The following is a 19,401-nucleotide window of genomic DNA, read 5'->3' as shown; positions in this document are numbered from 1 at the left end:
ATGTGCCACTGGTGAGTGAGCCAAGGATATAAAAGTGGAGTAATTTTAACATAGAAAGCCTACCAACAATTGTACAGGACAAGGGGACATTCATCCAAACTTAAGTGAAATAGAATTATGCTCCCTTAAAAATCTAGAATTCCTTCACTTAATACCTTACCAGTCCTACTCTTGTGAAAGTCTATCTTGCAGAGGTGTGTCTTTGTGCCTTTATTCTTTCTAAGGACAAAATTAGATGCTTCTCTTATCCATATCTATTTCTCCATCCATACTCATTTATTTGCCAGTGACACAAATCTTCTAAAATAGAAGATTTTAGAAGTAATAAAATATTACTTCCATGATGATTGTCCATTGGTAGGTCAACATTACCAGTCATCTCTTTTGTAATCTATTTCTGTTTATCATGTCTTTTATTTTTAATTCACTGTTGGAGATCACTACCTAGCAGCTCTGAGCATGATTTAAAATTAACTAATAGGCTTTCTGTGTTTATCTGTGCATCTGTTCTAGGCCTCAGCCCCTTGCCTGGTGATGGGAGCTGATTCATAATAAGTGAATGTCTATGAATCACTGGTCCTGGCTGAGGCCTGTAGAGGCCTGTGAGGGCAGAGATACCTCAAAGGGCAGGATAAGACCACAGCTGTGGACTCTTGGCTCCAACACTAATTAAGTAAATAGAGACTTCAGCTGAAGAAATTTCACTCCTACACTTACACTCCTATCATAACTGTCATCTTGGAGATAAAACAGATCTCCTAAATTAGCATAATTTACTACATGGAGAAGTCTTTGAAATGACTCCCAAGGTCCTGCTCATTTCCTGCACTTTCCTCACCTTTTATAGTTGGACCCAATAAAAGTGGGCTGGTTCAAAGAAGTCTTTGTCTTAGCCCTCAGAATCTCAAGCTCAGCTAAAGGGTTCTGACATTCCTGGAGTCCTAATATCATACCATTTGTCTCATTTTATTCAAACCTCCACTGTGCACTCATTTGGGAGATCAGGGATCTAGGTCAGGACCCAATAACTGGTACCCAAACAGGGACCTAAAATCCTTGGACTAGGAATTTTAGCCTGAGTGAGTAAGTCCACCTGGAATGGAAAGGTTTGGATATGAAGGAGGCCTTCACAGGATGAAAACTTCACCAGGGACACCTAGAGGGGGAAAAAAGAGTGAGTCTTCCTATTGTGAAAAACCATTTTATCTGGGAGTAAAACATGGGGAAAAAGGTTTCAGCTAAGGAGCAAAGGTATTTACAACTGCTGCAAAGCCTGCTTAAATGCTCAGGGCTCATGTGCCAAAGAAAGATTTAACAGAAATGTTAAAAGAGGTAACCATATATAAACCATAGTTTCCTCAAACAGGCACTATAAAAATTGATATTTGGGAAAGAGTTGGAAAAAATCCTAAAAAGGCACACAGGGCAGGACAAATCATTTCCCTGAGATGTTTTCAACTTGGAATCTGGTCTGTTCAGTTTTAAGTCAGTTAAAGAGCTCACAGTCAATTGCCTCTGATTCAGACATGGAGGAAAGAGAGCTCCCTGCTGAGGCACATGCCACCAAAACAAAATCTCTAGAGGATCACTCAGCAAGGACCAGAGCCCTTAAAAAATATTGCATATGTTCTATCCAAAAACTTACAGGTAGTGTGGGAAGAGGCAGCCACATAGGGACAAAATAATACCCTCCTTGCTTGCTTCCCAGTCGGAACTAAAAGAGATGCTAATGATCACGAGTATTTTGTTCATATGCCTTTGAAATACAGCTGCTAAAAAAAATCTTAAAGTGTGGTTGACAATGGAGTCTAAAGTCCATTTACTGTGGGACTCTTACAAAATGTTTTGGATACATATCAATTGATACCTTATGATATCAAACATCTGGCACAAACATGCCTATCTCCTGCTCAAGTCCTTCATTTTAATGTAAAGCTAAAAACTCTTCTTTTAGATCAGGCTCATAAAAACAGTATAGGTCCCAATTCACATCCAGCAATTAGTGAAGAAATGGTTTCTGGGACAGGGATATATGTACCACTTGAGGAACAGATTTAATGTTTTGAGGAGCTATTTCCACAATTGGCAGAATTAGTAAAAAAAAAAAAAAAAAAAAAAGTCATGGATATCTATTCCAGAGGATGGGGTTCCAGTGATGTCCTTTTTACATATTCTGCAAGGACCCAAGGAACCCTTTACTTGTGGAAAAATTACAAGAAGCTGCTCACAGATAGGTATCCAACACAGAAGCTGTGAACATTTTAACTTTAAAATTAGCATATGAAAATGCTGATCTGGATTGTATACAGGCTTTAAATCCTGTAAATCAATGAAGGATTTAACAACGTATATTTGAGCATGTCAGGACAATGGAACTGTGTCCTATAAGGCAACTATGATGGCTCAGATTATGGCTGGCCTTGCAAATGCAAAACGGAGTAATGTGAAAAGTTTTAATTGTAGAAAAATGGGACATACTAAAAAAATTGCAGAGTTCTTGTTAGATCTGATAGAACAGATGCTGCAGCTGCAGCATGTCAAGAGAAAAGTGCCTGTGGCAAGGAGGACTCAGGTTCCATGCCTGGATTCTGTCCGAGATGCCAAAAAGGGAGGCATCGAGCCAAATATTGTCATTCTAAATTCCATAAGGGTGGTACAATTCTGACAAAAAATGAGATGAGGGCCTTTCCTCAGGCCAGCAAAACAATTGAGGAGGCAATGGCTGGTGAGGCAAAATATCAGTCATCTTTACCCAGTGCAAACTCACCATCAAATTCAAGAACAACATGAGAGGTGGCTCCCCAGAGAGATGCCAACTCACTCACCAAGGGAACAACTCAAAGTGCAGGATCTTCCTGCAGCTTGCAGAGTCACTTTCATTGGAAGTGACAAGCCCACCCCAATTCCCACAGGAATTTGGGGTCATCCACCTGAAGGAAGAGTTGGTTTTGTATTGGGAAAGGCTGATGTAAATTTAAAAGGAACAACTATTGTGCCTAGTGTGATTGATGGTGATTGTTGAGATACAAGTTCTTACATGTGCTATGGAACTCTGAGTTTTTGAGCAGGGAGACTACATGACACAGTTGATTTTGTTATCTGTAGAGAAACCTTCTTCTGTTAAACAGACATCTCAGGAGGCAGCAAAATTCTCAGAGCAGGACTACAAAAAGAGAAGTTTATTTTACACAGGAAGTGAATAAAAACAGGCCTATGTGTTTTATAAGGATTAATGCAAACTACTTTGAAGGTCTAATAAACACTGGTGTGCATCAGAACAATGGCCTGCCACGTGGCTGACACAAAGGGCTCCTATGTCCCTTGTTCGACTGGGAACCACTCATCATGTGTTACAAAAGGTCTCATCTTTGCCTTATGAGGGACCAGACCAACAAAAAGGTTTCCTTTTACCTTAATGGCACCTATTCCACTTAACTTGTGGGGAAGAAATTTGTTACAGAAGTGGAAATTAATACTGACTAGTCGTTCTGATTTTAAAACAAAACAAACAAGTTCCAATTTGGAAACTGATCAAATGGGTTCAGATCCTAAAATTTAAAAAATCATGATTAAAATGGGATATCAGAAAGACAAAGAACTAAGAAAAAAATCTAAAAGGAAACAAAGAGCCTGTTAAGATTACTCCTAAAAACAAGGTATTGGATATCAGCAGTTTTTTTTTTTTTTTTTGAAAAGGCCGTTGATGCTTCTGCCACCAAACAGCTCTGCCTTTACAATGGAGAACTTAAGGAGCCTGTTTGGATCGATCAATTGCCCCTTAAAAAGGAGAAGCTAACTCAATTACACAAATTAATTAAAGAATGATTTCAACTAAGACATTTAGAAAGCTCAGTTAGCCATTAGAATACTCCTGTCTTTGTTATTCCAAGCAAATCAAGCAAATGGTGGTTGTTACAAGACTTAAGAGCTGTAAATGCTTGCTTTTTTATTTTTAATTTTTTAATTTTTATTTTTTAAAATTTAATTTAAAGAAAGAAAAAAACAGTAAAAGGGTACAAGTAATACGGGGTTTCAAAAAAATAAACAGTAGGAAATCACTAGTTAATAGATTACATATTGTCACCTTAGAAATAGTTGTTCAAGTTACAAAATTAAAGCAAACAAAGTGGACATTCAAACAGTGAGAACACAAACAGTTGTGTTCAATGATCTAACAAAAACTTAGTAATATGGTCATCTGTCTTATACACTTAAAACACACTTGCAGGCGTATCCTTTAGAGCACTATCTTTTCCTCTTTTTCAATAACAATTAGACATTTTGTATTTTATTACTCCCACAGTTCTTACTACTTTTTTGGAAAAGAATAAAACCAAATGTGACAAAACAAAGCAGAGTCATTCAAAACAAAGGATGGACATAGTACACGATGTAAAAACAGAATACAAGGTAATCAACAGTGTTTACCATAATGCCTCTTGCTACCTTAAAAAGAACTGCCTATATCATCAAGTATAATATAATTGAACAAAACAGTACAGAACAAAACCAATAAAACCTAAACATTGGAGACATTACAGGACTTTGAGAGAAGATAATAGTCAAACCAGAATGGGCATCATAGTGAATCTTATTGCCTTCAAAGTAGTTGCCTGTACTCTCAAACTTGATACTATCAAAACAGAACAGAGTAAAATCAATCAAAACAAGATGGTGAGAGCAATACAGGGCTTCAAATCAAGTTAATAGGAAATCAAAAAAGTTACTATAATATATCCTCCTAATTTTATTCAAATTTTATCCCTTAATTTAAAAATAACAAAAAATAAATAAATTTTTAAAAAGGGGAGATTGAGATAAAAGAGGACATAACAACATAAAAATACAGGTCACAACAAAACAATTTAAGCAACGTAGTGCTTCACATCAAGGTAACCTGACTTAATAGTAGTTACCATGGTGTCTCTTTCCTTGAAATATTCGAGTATCACTTCGTATACTATAGCATCAAACATATCAAGACAGTGTGAAACTTTCATTCAAGAGGATGAAAGTATTATAAGGTATCTAGAACCAGCTAACAGATAATGAACAATGGTTTCTATATTATCTCTTTGCCTATAAAATTTTTGTTTATACTATCACATATAATAAAATCCAATAAGATACAACATGATAAAACCAATGGAGAAAGAACAACAACAGTTTGATGGAACTTTAAAACAAGATGATATTAAATCAGCACCAGCTATTATGATGTCTTGTTTTCTTCAAATTAGCTATTCAGATCATCACAGACAATAAAATCAAACAGCCCAGAATAAAACATTCCAATTAATGAGTGAAAACTTTATGAGGCTTCAAAGCCATATAATGGAGAAACATGATTACCACATACTTTTATGTATTTATATCATTTCTTACACAAGATAAACTATTCGATATTCATACATGTGAGTTTGATTTAGTTCACTTACGAGTATGGTCTCAAGCTGTGCCCACGTATTTATAAATATCTCAGCGTGATCCTTCTTTATAGCTGAGTAGTACTCCATTGCATAGAAATACAACTTTTTATCTATTCCTCAGTTGATGGATACTTAGGTTGTTTCCAACATCTGTCTATTACAAATTGTGCTGCTATAAACATGGGTGCACATATATCACTATGGTATGATGCTTTCAGTTCTTCTGGGAATATGCCTAGAAGTGGAATAGCTGGGTCAAATGGGAATTCCAATCCCAGCTTTCTAAGAAATCTCCAGACTGACCTCCACAATAGTTGCACCAGTCTACACTCCCACCAACAGTGTAGGAGAGTTCCTTTTTCCCCACAGCCCCTCCAGCATTTGTTGTTGTTGGTTTTCTTGATCCTGGCCATTCTTTCAGGAGTGAGATAGAATCTGAGCGTTGTTTTAATTTGCATTTCTCTAATGACTAATGATGATGAACGTTTTTTCATGTATTTATTTGCCATTTGTATTTCTTCATCTGAGAAGTGTTTATTCATCTCAGATGCCCATTTTTAAATTGGATCTTTGAATTTTGGGGATCTAATTTTTTTTAAAGTTCTTTGTTTTAGACAGAAGCCCTTTGTCTTAGGGACAGTTCATAAGATTGTTTCCCAGTTTGTGGGTTTTGTTTAAAATATGCTGGAGATTTCTTTTGACTTGCAGAAACTTTTTAATAAGAGGTGATCCCAGTTATTGATTCTGGGAAGTATTTCCTGGGCGATTTGAGTCCTGTTCGTGAATTCTCTACCTACCCGTATGTCTTTAAGGTTTTTACCCAATTTGTCTTCCAATAGATTTAGTGTTTCTGTTTTAATATTCAGATCCTTGATCCATTTAGATTTTAATTTATTACATGATGATAGGCACGGGTCTAGTTTTAGTTTTTGGCATATGGAGAGCCAATTTTTCCAACACCATTTATTAAAGACTGTTGTTCTTCCAGTGAACATGTTTGTCCCCTTTATCAAAGACAAGGTGGTTGGGTGTGTTTGTACTTGTGGTTGTATCTTCTAATCTATTCCATTGATCTTCGGCTCTGCTTGATTCCAGTACCGTGTTGATTTTACTATGGATGCTTTGTAGTATAACTTCAAGTCAGTGATTGTGTCTCCTGCCTTGTCTTTGCTGCTTAGAACTGTTTTGCTATTCTAGGTCTCTTCTTTCCCCAGATGAATTTAGGAGTGATTTCTTGAGATCAAGGAGGTATGTTGATGGTATTTTTATTGGGATTACATTGAATCTGTATAACAGTTTTGGGAGGATGGCCATTTCACAATGTTTATTCTTCCTATTCATGAGCAAGATATGTCTTTCCATTTTCTGAGATTGTCTTCAATGTTTTTTCAGTGTAGTATAATTTTCCCTGTATAGGTCTTTCACTTCTATCATGAGAGTAATTCCTAAATATTTCATTTTTTTAGTTGCTAGTGTGAAGGGTGTGGCTTATTTCTCTGTCAGTGATTTTGTTTTTAGTGTATAGGAATGCTATTGATTTTTGAGTATTGATTTTGTATCCAGCTACATTACTGAATTTATCTTTTATATCTAAGAGTCTTTCAATGGAGTTTAGGGGGTCTTCTATGTAGAGTATCATGTCATCTGCAAACAATGATAATTTAACTTCTTTTCTTATCTTAACCTCTTTTATTTCTCTCTCTTGTCTAATTGCTCTGGCTAGTATTTCCAGTACTACATTAAATAGGAGCAGTGATAAGGGACATCCTTGTCTTGTGCCTGATTTTAAAGTAAAGATCTTCAATTTTTGGCCATTTAGTATGATACTGACTGTTGGTTTGTCATAGATGGCCTTTATTATATTGAGGTAAAAACCATCTATTCCAATTTTCAGTTAAGTTCTTCTCATAAATGAATACTGGACCTTATCAAAAGCTTTTTCTGTATCTATAGAAATGATCATGTAATTCTTACTTTTGGCTTTATTGATATAGTGGATTACATTCATTGATTTACGTATGTTGAAGAATCCGTGCATGCCTAGGATGAATCCCACTTGGTCATGGTGTATAATCTTCTTGATGACTTGCTGCATCCTATTTACCAATATTTTAGGATTTTTGCATCTATGTTCATTAGGGAGATTGGTCTATAGTTCTCTTTTTTAGTTGGGTCTTTCTCAGGTTTTGGTATTAGAGTAATATTTGCTTCCAGCAATGACTTAGAAGGACTGCTTCCCTTTCAATTTCATTGAAGAGTTTGAGGAGTGTCGGCATTAAGTCTTCTTTGTATTTCTTGTAGAATTCTGCAGTGAATCTACCTGGGCCTGGTCTCTTCTTTGTAGGTAAGGACTTAATTACATTTTCGATTTCATTAACAGAAATTGGGTTATTCAGCAGTTTTATATCCTCTTGACCTAGCTTTAGTACTTCATATGTTTCTAGGAATCTGTCTACTGTGTTATCAAACTTTTGCAAGTAGAGGTTTTTGAAATAGGTGTTGATGATCTTCTGTATTTCTATAAAGTCTGTAGTGATTTCACCTTTTTCATTTCTTATTGCGTGAATTTGAGATTTTTTTCTTCCCTTTTTTAAATAAGGTTGTCTAGGGGCTTATCAATTTTATTTATTCTTTCAAAGAACCAACTCTTTTCTTCATTGATTCTTTGGATTTTTTTCTTAGTCTCTATTGCATTGATTTCTGCTCTGATTTTTATAATTTCCTCTCTACTTTTGGCTTTTTTCTTGACTTGCTCTTCTTTTTCTAGATGTTTGAGGTGTAGCATCAGGTAACTTATTTGTGTTCTTCCTGTTTTCCTGATATGGTAACTCAGTGCAATAAATTTTACTCTGAGTCAAGCCTTCATTGCATCGCACAGATTCCAGTAAGTTGTATTTTGTATTTTTGTTTGTTTGTACGTATTGTTTAATTTCTTCTTTAGTTTCCCCTGTGACCCACTGCTTATTCAAGAGTATGTTATTCAGTTTCCATGTGTTTGTGGGATTTTTGCAGTATCTCTTATCATTAATTTCTAATTTCATAGCATTATGATCTGATAATATGCAAGGGATGATTTCAACTCTTTTGCATTTATTTAAATTTTTTCTGTGAGCTAATATATGGTCTATTTTTGAGAATGACCCAGGTACTACTGAGAAGAATGTGTGTTCTGATGTTGTTGGATGGAACACTCTGTATATGTCTATCAAGTGCATTTGTTCACATGTGTGAATCAGTTCTATTATTTCTTTGCTGATTTTCTGTCTGGTTGATCTGTCCCTTGGTCTCAATGGTGTGTTAAGGTCTCCTGTTATAATTGTGTGACTGATAATTTGGTTTTTCATTTCAGTTAATACTTGTTTTATATAACTGTGTGCTCTGGAATTTGGTGCATATATTTAAGATTATTATCACTTCCTCTTGAAGTTTTCCCCTAACCCGTATTACATGACAAACTTTACCTTTTCTGATCATTATTGATTTAAGGTTCACATTGTCTGCAAACAGAATAGCTACTCCTGCTTTTTTGTGGGGGTTTCCTGTTGCATGAAGTATTGTTTTCCATCCTTTGACTTTCAGTCTGTGAGTATCCTTCTGGGTTAGATGGGTTTCCTGTAAACAGCATATGGTTGGATTATGTTTCTTAATCCATTCTACTAGTCTGTTTCTTTTGATTGGTGCATTGAGACCATTTACATTAATGGTTATAACTGTTGTATGCTGGTTTATTGCTGACATGTTATGTCTCTGCTGTTGCATCTTTATCTTTTTGTTCTGTTTAATTATCTGCTTTGCTTAGTGGTTTTTTCCTTTGCGTATTTAACTGTCTCTCAAAATTTTTTGCAGGGTTGGCTTGGTGTTCATGAAGTTCTTCAGCTGTTCTTTGTCATGGAAGTGTTATATTTCACCATCAATTTTGAATGATAGTTTTGCAGGGTACATCAGTCTAGGTTGGAAATCATTTTCCTTTAGGATCTGTAATACTTCACTCCATGCTCTTCTTGACTTTATTGTTTGTGCTGAGAAGTCTGCTGTGATTCTGATAGGTTTTCCTTTATAAGTTATCTGTCTTTTCTCTCTGACAGCTTTTAATAATCTATTCTTGTGTTGGATTTCTGGGATGGTGATTATTATATGTCTGGGTGTAGTTTTGTTTTGGTTATGACTATTTGGAGTTCTATAGACTTCACTGAACCTGATGTCGGTTTCTGATCTCATGCTTGGGAAATTTTCAGCTATTACTTCTCTAAATATCCTCTTGACATCCTTTATGTTGTCCCCTTCTTTTTCATTAATCCCTATCAATCTTATGTTGTTTTTCTTTGCATATCTTGCAGTTGTTGAATTGTTATTTCCTGATTCCTTGTTATTTTTAACAGATCTTTCCTTTCCTATTCACTACCTGCAATCTTGTCTTCGATGTCTGAAATTCTATCTTCACTTTCATTAAGGTGGTTTTTACAACTTTCAGTGGAGTTTTTTATTTCCTGTATATCTCTGTGCATCTGCATTATGTATTCTGTTTGTTTCTTATGTTGCTCATCCAGAGATTCTATCTTTTTATTTAGTTCCTCCAAGTTTTTAACTGTGTCTTCTTTAGATATCAGTATCTCCTTCATTTCTTTTATCATTTCTTCTTTTACCTTGGTGAGTATTTCTAGTTTGAATTCCTTTAAAGCTTTCCAGAGTTGCTTCTTTATTTCAGTTGCTATTATGTCCAATATTTTTGGTGTATGGCATGTATTTTCGTCTATGTACATAGCTCCTAAGGTTTCCTGGGATGGGCTGGAGGTTTGAGATTGTAGTTTGGTCTTTCATTTTGTCAATTTCCTATATTTCTGTTTCAAGTGTTATTCCAAGGCTTCCTCGGGGTCTGTTGGAAATCTTCTTCGATGCCCTCAGCTCCTGGGCCTCTGGCCACCCAGTTCCTCAGATTGAGAGAGGGTCATTGGGGTGTGGCAGGCCCACTCAGGGCCTTCCACTCTGGCCCAGTGCAACTGGAAGCTGCAAAGTTCCCTATCCGTGGCCAAGTGAGTGTCCCAAGCTAGCTGGGCACCTGCAAATGCTTGCTTACTTTCTATGGGGGCACTGCAACTAGGACTGCCAGATCCACTTTCCCAGAGGCTGGCCTCTCATCATAATTGATTTAAAAGACTGTATTTTTGACATTGCTGTTTTTCCCACAGATAGACCTAGTTTTACCTTTTCCATCATAATTGATTTAAAAGATTACTTTTCTTAACATGCTTATGTTCCCCATAGATAGACTGTTTTGCCTTTTCCATGCTTAATTTAAAGTTTAAAAGATCAATACAGCTAATAATGTGGAAGCGAGGTTGTGTTTGTGTCTTAACAGGTGGAAGATACCTGAGAAATATACAGCCTTGAAGGAAGACACAACCAATGCTAAGAACAGCCTTAGGTAATGGCTCAACCAACTTGGGCCAGAGACACCTGCCTATCAGCCATAGAATCTATCCCCATCTCTCTCAAGATACCAGGAGAAAAGACAAATGATCCAGTAGAATGACACCATGCAACAATTCATGAGACTAGAGATATTGCCACCAGAAGGAGAATTCCACCAACCCCTGAAAATCTTTTGGTTGCCTTAATGGTTCTGCTGGCCATATCTGTATATATTACACCTGTCTCAGGAGTGGAGTAATGGACTTCTGTCTCTGACCCAGCACTACTTGGACCTATAATATTTGGGCAGATTCTCCACCTGAGATTTATAATGAACAAATTTGAATTCCTAAATTGTGGCATTACATGCCACTAATTTCTGTATAACTCCTCTGCATTATAGCAAAACTTTGCATCCTTGGGAGGATATAAAGAAGCATGTACAAGGAGCTATCCATCCAAATGTTACTATGGATATTGACACTCTCCTGAAAGAGGTGTTATCAGTGTCCCAACAAACCCAAAAATTTGACAAACAAATTCAAGAATGGGACAAAAATTCTGATGTCTTAGCTTGTCAAAGGGGATCTAAGGTGAACCGACTCCTAGAAAACATTCAGTTATGACTTACACTGATGCAGCTTTGTTACAAAAACAAAGGGGAGGAGATGTTGGAGACCACTACCCAGTGGCCCTGAACAGGATTTAAAATTAAATAATTGGCTTTCTATGTTTATCTGTGAGTCTGTCCTAGGCCTCGGTCCCTTGCTTGGCAGTGGGGAGCTGATTCATAATAAGTGAACTTCTATGAATCACTGGTCCTGGCTGAGGCCTGTAGTGGCCTATGAGGCTAGAGATACCTCAAAGGGCAAGATAAGGCCACAGCTGTGGACACTTGGCTCCAACACTAATTAAGTAAATAAATAATTCAGATGGAGGAATTTCACTCCTGCACTCACACTCCTACCATAAATATCATCTTGGAGATAAAGCAGGTCTCCTAAATTGGCATAATTTACAACTTGGAGAAGTCTTTGAAATGATTTCCAAGTCCTGCTCATTTCCCACACTTTCATCACATTCCCCACCTTTTATTGTTGGGCCTAATAAAAGTGGGCTGGTTCAGAGAAGTCTTTGTCTTCGCCTTCAGAGTCTCAAGCTCAGCTAAAGGGTTTGGATGCTCCTGGAGCCCTAAAATCATACCATTTGTCCATTTTATTCAACCCTCCACTGTACATTTGTTTGGGAGATCAAAGTTCTAGGTCAGGACCCAATAATTCACCAAACTGTTCATAAAACAGTTGAAATTGTTGCACAAAAAGTGAAAAAACATGCTTTTTATTTAATCCTTCATTTAATCTTATATTTCTTTTCCTTTTTCCTTTTATAACTAAGTCTCTTAAAGGTAATGAAGTATTCCTCCCATTTCCTTATTATTGGATTGTGTTTTTATGTAAGTATCTGTCTAGCTTGTACCCAGCACAATTAACATTTAAATTCAGCATTGAAAAGTCATGTCTCCATCCTACCTACTTGGCATATTTACGCCATTCAGCACTTCTCATTAGTCCTTCCTTCTTATTTGGTTTCCTTTTTCGTTTTATGACCTCTTTGATTACTTCTTGGTGCTTTGCTCTTTGCCTTATTCTTCTACCTGATATTTATGCTTGTGTTTTCCAGGGACCTGTCCATACCTTCCCAATATGTATCTGTTATGAAACAGTATGATCATCTTTGGTCAGAATATTTTTTCCTACCCCTTTCTCTGTTCTTTCTTCCCCACACTCCTTCAGCTTTTCTGACTTGTCACATAAATGAACACATTTTTCTGTCATGTTTCTTATCTGGACAGGTCTATCCCTTTGAAGTTAGAATTTTTAACTTAGACCTCATCCAATAAACCCTCCCTCTTTAATGTAGATTCAACTTACTAAAGTGAAGTACTGTGGAACAAAAGTAGGTTTTCTTACTCACATGACTTAAGATCCTTTCCTCAGTATATTCACTTCTGAATTCATTTCCAATTTCTGCTCTAATTCTCTACACACCCAGAATTTTGCAATTTCAGCCATATTGATTACTTCTGTCTATTATTCTTACACTTGTCAGTTTATAATACACTGTATTACTTAATATGCATTAATTGATTAGCTATTGCCTTCATTTGAACTTAAACTCCAAGCAGAATTTTATGTGTTCTAAGACCTCTAGGACTCTAAATTTCCTGGAAGATTTCCAGGCACAAAACAAATATTTAAATAAATAAATCAATACATTATTTGGTCCTGTAATATCAAATAGAAAATCATGCAAATAGCAGTGCAATGCAATTAAGAAATCATAATTTCTTAAACCAATGTAATGAATGAAAATCTTTTGTCTTTGCAGCTCTAACTAGTTTGATGAAGAAAGGCATGTATAAATGAGAAACAGTGATTTGGAGCTTCAAAGAAGAATAATACATTACAAGAGATCAATGTGCAAGAATACAGATGTGTCTGTAGTATCCAAGTTGAAAAGGTCTGTAGAAAATCTTCAGGAAAATCTTTTCGCATTGCTTCAGTGGCAGAGATTTTTTCAAAGCAATTACTTACCAGCACTTCCAGAACAAAATCCACCTCCGTGTATAAAAAACACAGCCCTTCTTAGTGCCTCTGTCTTCCTCTTTGGTATATATACACGGACAGGTGTATTGTCGAATTTTGTCTCAATTACAGTGACATTTTCATCTGAAGTTGGAGGAACTTCATTTAATGCTGTAGTTACTGCTAGTAAATCCAAAAAATTGTAAAGTCCCAGGAACTCCAGAAATGTACCCTGAAATTGAAATTTATACACTTTTATATTTCAATTTGAAGAGATTTTTGAACACTTAAGTGCATATCAATTCTTTATTAGCTCAAAAAAATTAATGGCATCCTCATAAAAGAACCTCCTTTATCTTTTTTGAAGAATCAGAAGTGCAGTATTTATGTCTACAGCAATTGTTATTTCAAAAAGGGAATGCACATATTGAATCATTATTTCACAAAATTGCTTAATTTCCCTACTCATCTTTAGAGTTCCAGAGATGAGCAAGACACATCTTTTCTCAGGAACCTCCAACAGAAGGGTGAAAGACAGGTAATGAGCTGTTAAAAAAAGTAATGCAAACACTCCAAGAGATGTGCATCCAACACTTTGACATTGTCCAGTGTTGCTAGCTAATGCCTGTTGGGAAAGTTTTTTAAACTGAAAATACATTTATCCATTTAAAAGACAGACCTTCTTTTAACAATATAAGTCAACAAACACGTAAAGGGAAAAAATTGTTCTGTACAAAAGTACTATTTTTTTTAGGGATAAGGTAACCCTTTGTAATATTAGCAGGAGACAGATGTGAGAGTAAAGGGAAGAATGGGAGAGAAAAGGCAAGCCAGTCTGCCTGCCTAGCCTGTGCTGCCCAAGAATGAGACAGTTTGCCAAGCACTCTGTGGGTGCTGGTCTCAGTAAAATTACTCTAGCTTTATCTGAAATAGATAACATTATCATTGTCATAAGGAAAAGGAACCCAAAGAAGATAAGAAGTCTAAGTTTGCATAACTAGGAAGTGATATTTACTGGTATTGTAAGTCCAACAGAGTTAATTCTGGACTTTGATTCTTCATTTGCAGAACAATTGTTCAACAAAATATATGAGTAGAAAATCACAGTTATCGATATGAGTATGAAGGAAAGCAGTCAAACCAATCAGAAAAATTTCAAGGACAAGGAAATAATTGAACACAATAAACAAAATATAAGTACATCAGAAAAAATTCATTAAAATTACTTTTATAATGTATTGCTTTAGAGAATACTGAAATATTCTCTAAATATACCATATATATATACCAAGTTTAGAAAGCAAAACACACAATTAAAGAGCTTCAGAGGAAGAAAAACTCACAGATAACTAGATGTATGACAACTGAATAATAAAAGAAATTCATAGCTACAGTCAAATAACAACAACAATAAAACAAAACAACCCAAAACCTTAGATATTTTTCATACAAAAGGGCAAATAGAGCAAGTATTAGAAAAATAAGGCTACTTCTTAAAACCCTTGATAGCATATTACACACAGAATTAAATCAAAATGTATTATATTTGGGCAAAAAGCACACTGTACAATATGCCATACTATCTTTTCAAATTAAATTGCAGCAATATTCCCATCCATTGAAAGTGCTTTACATTATTTTTTAAATGTATCAATCTGTGTATTGATTTTTGTTTTTGCAGTTTTTTATGCTGGAAACAATTTCCTCAGCATTTAGAGTATTGATAGAATTTTTCTCTTTTTCACAGCTTCCTCCAATCATGAGTGCAATAATCCTGTCTACATTATCCATCCACATTAGTCTCTTCTTACCTGTTTCATCTCCTTCAAGTCACATGTTATCATCTGAAATTCATTCATTTAATTCTAAATTATTATATTTCCACTAAAATATCTATTCTTTGGGAGCTGATCTCTTTTTTGCCTAGGAAGATTTGACAAAGAATCGAAAAGTTGAATAAATGAGAAATAAAAGAAATTACATCTACCTAATTTAAATTTTGAAAAATGAACTTTAAATATGATATAACTGAAATACTGAAAGAAATAATGAGGAAACATCTCAAAGGTACCAGAGAAGACCACACCTTTCTTGTCTGTGCCAGAGTTGTTCTGGGAAGCAACCAGCTTCCATGACAGCAGGGTCTCCCCTCCTACCTCTGCATATTTTGCCTCTCTTGGGTAACACTGAGCATGTACCACCAATGTGGCCTTCATAGTTTCTTGAAAATTACTGATGTGACCTTGTTATGTACTCTGAAACCTGTAGAAGAGTGCATAAAGATACGAAACTAGTGCTGCATAGCAAGATGATCCCTGGGTTATTTTCAGAATTTAAATGCCAACCAGCACATAAGAATAACTACAAAAGATGACACTGATCATGTTGATGATATCTAAACAAAGCATTTCATAAATATAATCTGTTGAAATGGCTCCTTGTTTATAATTATAATATGGAAAGCAAGCTAAAACATTCACATTTCTAAGTATTAATCAAAACCATAACACATTTTAAATCAGTAAATGAAATGAATCAATAAATCAGTAAATAAAATGAACAGAATCCTAGAAATCTTCACATCATATATAAGTCAGAATTCATAAAATGCCATGCAAATCATAAAGTTCCAGACTTACCAAATGTACAAAAATTTTCAGACAAGTGTTGTGCCATATTAGCTTCCATGGCTCCTCAAAATTTTCTGGAATAGTCTTAGGAATATAATATGCTACAAGGACCACCACAAGCAGAAGGAATTGTGATTTTCTTCCCATGCTGAAATTTGTGTGATTCTCTGTCTGCAGAACACAAAAAGTAAACTTCGTAGATGTACCTTAAAATAGTAGAATTTAATAACTAGTGTGCTTCAGCCTCACCAAAAAGGTTTACTTTCTATTTCTGAGACGTGCTCACTTCCTGTTAGGACTGGTAGAGTAAGCTTGGATTTAATTGGATGTCTGACAGCAGTCACACTGATTATGAGTCAAAGTTTAATGTCCTAAGCAAGTTCTGTGAACAATCATGCACTTATCTCTGTTCCTTGAAGCAAACCTGTGTTAAACAACATGAAAAAAAATACTTTAAGTCTATCATAGTTATGTGTAAAAAACATGCAGGATCTTTCTTGTATTAAATTCATTATAGTAAACAGAAGAACAAATGAATGGCTTTTTAAAGTATTGAGAGTGTAAGAAATAACCATTACCTTTAAATTGAGAGGATTTACATTATCACGAGAGAAATGTTAACAGTTATAATAATTTTTGAGAGGAATTATAAAAATAGTAATGATAGTAAAAGAAAGATTAATAGTGAATGTTTATAAGCTATCTATTCTAAAATTCAGACCCTATGGTGATCCACATATGTAATCTAAATGGCTGTAAACAACTTATTAGATCAATAATAACCTTTTTGCATAAGTATGCAAAATGAGTTTTAAAATGTTAAGTGGCTGGTCAAAGTTTCAGAAAAGTTTAATATTGAGTAAAGAATAATTTAGGTAATAAAGGCAGTACATAGAAATCATTCAGAACAATTTTATTCCACAATGACTTGTGTGTGTCTCTGTATGTGTGTGTCTACAAAGATGAAATAATAAATCACATTCTTACATGGCTGAGAATGATGCTTTTGATAGATTACTGTATTTCATGTCTTAGCTCTTTTCTGTACTCTGACATATTTCTGCCAGGTACTTGCAGCTAACCATTTCATCAAGCAGTGCTGCATTTCTTTCATGGGTAAAGCCAGGCTAGTGTACACAACTAGATTTTTTTTGTACACAATAGATTTTAAAAATATATTACAATATGACCTCAATGATTTTTAAATTAACATTGCAAGTCTGCTCATTTTCTTTACTTCTAGAATTAAATGGAGTGCTTGAAGTGAGTAATTTATTTTCATTTTACATAACTGAAATCATATTTATTGTAACAAAATTAGAAAATGTTGAGATTCAAAAGGAAAATAAAGTACTTCAAAGCACTTCGTGGAATACATCGCTAGCATTGTGAGGAAACAGATAAAATTTCATGGTTACCTATGGTAGTTCATAGGCACTCCATTTAGAGATAAAAGAACATAATGATAATATTATAATGACTTAAAGTTTAATGCAACAAAACTGAGGTCGTCTACCAGCCTGACAAATTTAATTTGTGTGATGTTCGATTATGCTTGCTTGGTCATTCCATTATTCATAATTTACATAGCTTTCTTTTATGTACTTTTTGTAGTATTTACAACCTTAACATGATTTAAATTCAATATTTGACATTGAATTTCCCTCCTTGATCCCTAGGTACTGTATTTTCCCTACTGATGAAGTTCCTGATGATCTTTTCAATGTGGACATGCCAGTGGTCTTTCTTTAAAGAATAAAGTGAAATAATAATTTCAGTGCTAATCTGTGGTTGTCATCTTTCATTTTATTCCTGAGAACTAATTAATGTTTTCTGTCTACAAAAAATGAACAGAGAATGAGAACCTTCAGGAGAAACTGAGGATGCCTCAAGTCCTCCAGCCTTCCCTGCACAGCCTGAGCTAAGCAGTGTGGTTAGAAGGGGAAGGGATTCCACAGAGGATTCATGCACCTGGACAGCGAGCTCCCCTGGATGGACTCAGAGCAGGATCTTGTCATCTGGAACCACAACTCCAAGGGAGTCAAGAACACTGTGAGGCCAAGTGCTATTTCCAGGGACTGGAATTTGGAGCTTCCCTCACTGCAGAGGCCTGGCAGATACCAGAAAAATTTCATGCAAGAAGCCAAAGGCATGATAAGGAAAACAGCAGCAGTTTCAACACTGTATGACATTTTCCTTGCACTGGTGATGGGTGGTAGCACAGAGTCCAGTGGACAGGATGGAGATGTTCTGCTTCATGACTCGGAGGAGACTCAACAGAGGAGGACCTGAGCGTGGTCTTCTTTTCAGCAGAGCTCACCGGTGGATGTCACCAGGTGGGAATGTGTGCAAGGTGGTTCTCTCAGGAGATGATGGTTTCCTGCTAGAGTAGGAGCTCATGCATGCCAGGACACACAGGCAGAAATGTCCTTGTGATGATGGGAGTTTTGTAGCCACACTGATGCTTTCATTGAGAGACTGGTGTATGTATTCTCAGTGTTTGGACCTGAGCTGGGAACTGTGCATCCAGAGACAGAATTTGTCACTCCAGGATCATCAGAGCTCTCAGACATGGAAACCAGCAAGTGATGAGGACTCAGACAGGAAGCTGCTTGGGTTGGGAGTAGGTCAGTGTTTGCATTGATTCTCCCCCTGGTTTTCCAGCAGCTGCAACACCTCTCTGAAGGTAATAACTCAGAGTACTACCACCTCCTGGGCACCAGGTTGGCTAAAGAGTCTATGCTGAAAGTTGAGGAGTTCCAGGCAGAAACCAGTCTGTTCTAGAAGCCAGAGATGAAGTCCAAGCTAAAAGTAAAGACTGGAGCTCCTCCCACGAACCAGCAATCAGTTCCTCCTCATTTCGCTTTTATTGTATGCATACTACACTCATCCAGTGGGTTTAGCCCTCACACCATCACCCTGCCATCCTCTCACACATGTTGAGTATGTTACAAAGTGGGGAGCCCTGGCCCCTGCTAAATCACTTCTTTAAACTAACCAGTTGACACAGTGCATCAATCATTACAGAGATGAAAACCTGGGTTTAAAATTATATCTTTGAAGTTAGTTGACTTTGAATAATTTAAACAATGTCACTTTGCCATTTTTCTTCTTATTCTTTTTTTTTTTTTTTTTTGAGAGAGAGAGAGAGAGAGTCTCACTTTGTGATGCAGGCTGCCTTTTAGCTCACTTCAAGGCCCAGGCTGGCCTTGAAGTCTCGGTGATCATCCTGTCTCAGCCTCTCAAGTGCTGGGACTACAGATATGCTCTGCTGTCAGACTTACTTCATTTCTGTAATGGAATCATTAAATTAAGTTTAATCATAATATTTTGTGAGTATTAAGCAAT

General features: G+C 36.0%; 1 protein-coding gene across 1 annotated transcript in view; it reads right to left on the bottom strand.

Moving 5' to 3' along the window:
* Positions 1-16,320, bottom strand: part of LOC100723674 (arylacetamide deacetylase) — a 36,604-nt gene extending 20,284 nt beyond the window's left edge. The window contains exons 1-2 of the mRNA XM_063249197.1: positions 16,063-16,320; positions 13,433-13,655 (exon numbers count right to left, since the gene is read on the bottom strand). Coding sequence (XP_063105267.1) covers positions 13,433-13,655; positions 16,063-16,200 — 361 coding nt within the window. The 5' untranslated portion in view covers positions 16,201-16,320. The remainder of the gene's footprint in view (positions 1-13,432; positions 13,656-16,062) is intronic.
* Positions 16,321-19,401: the final 3,081 nt, after the last annotated feature.

This window comes from Cavia porcellus, unplaced genomic scaffold (genome assembly GCF_034190915.1).
Source record: "Cavia porcellus strain 051 isolate PalLab524CR breed Dunkin Hartley unplaced genomic scaffold, mCavPor4.1 scaffold_5, whole genome shotgun sequence".
Taxonomy (NCBI): domain Eukaryota; kingdom Metazoa; phylum Chordata; class Mammalia; order Rodentia; family Caviidae; genus Cavia; species Cavia porcellus.
This window is presented reverse-complemented; position numbering and strand designations above follow the sequence as displayed.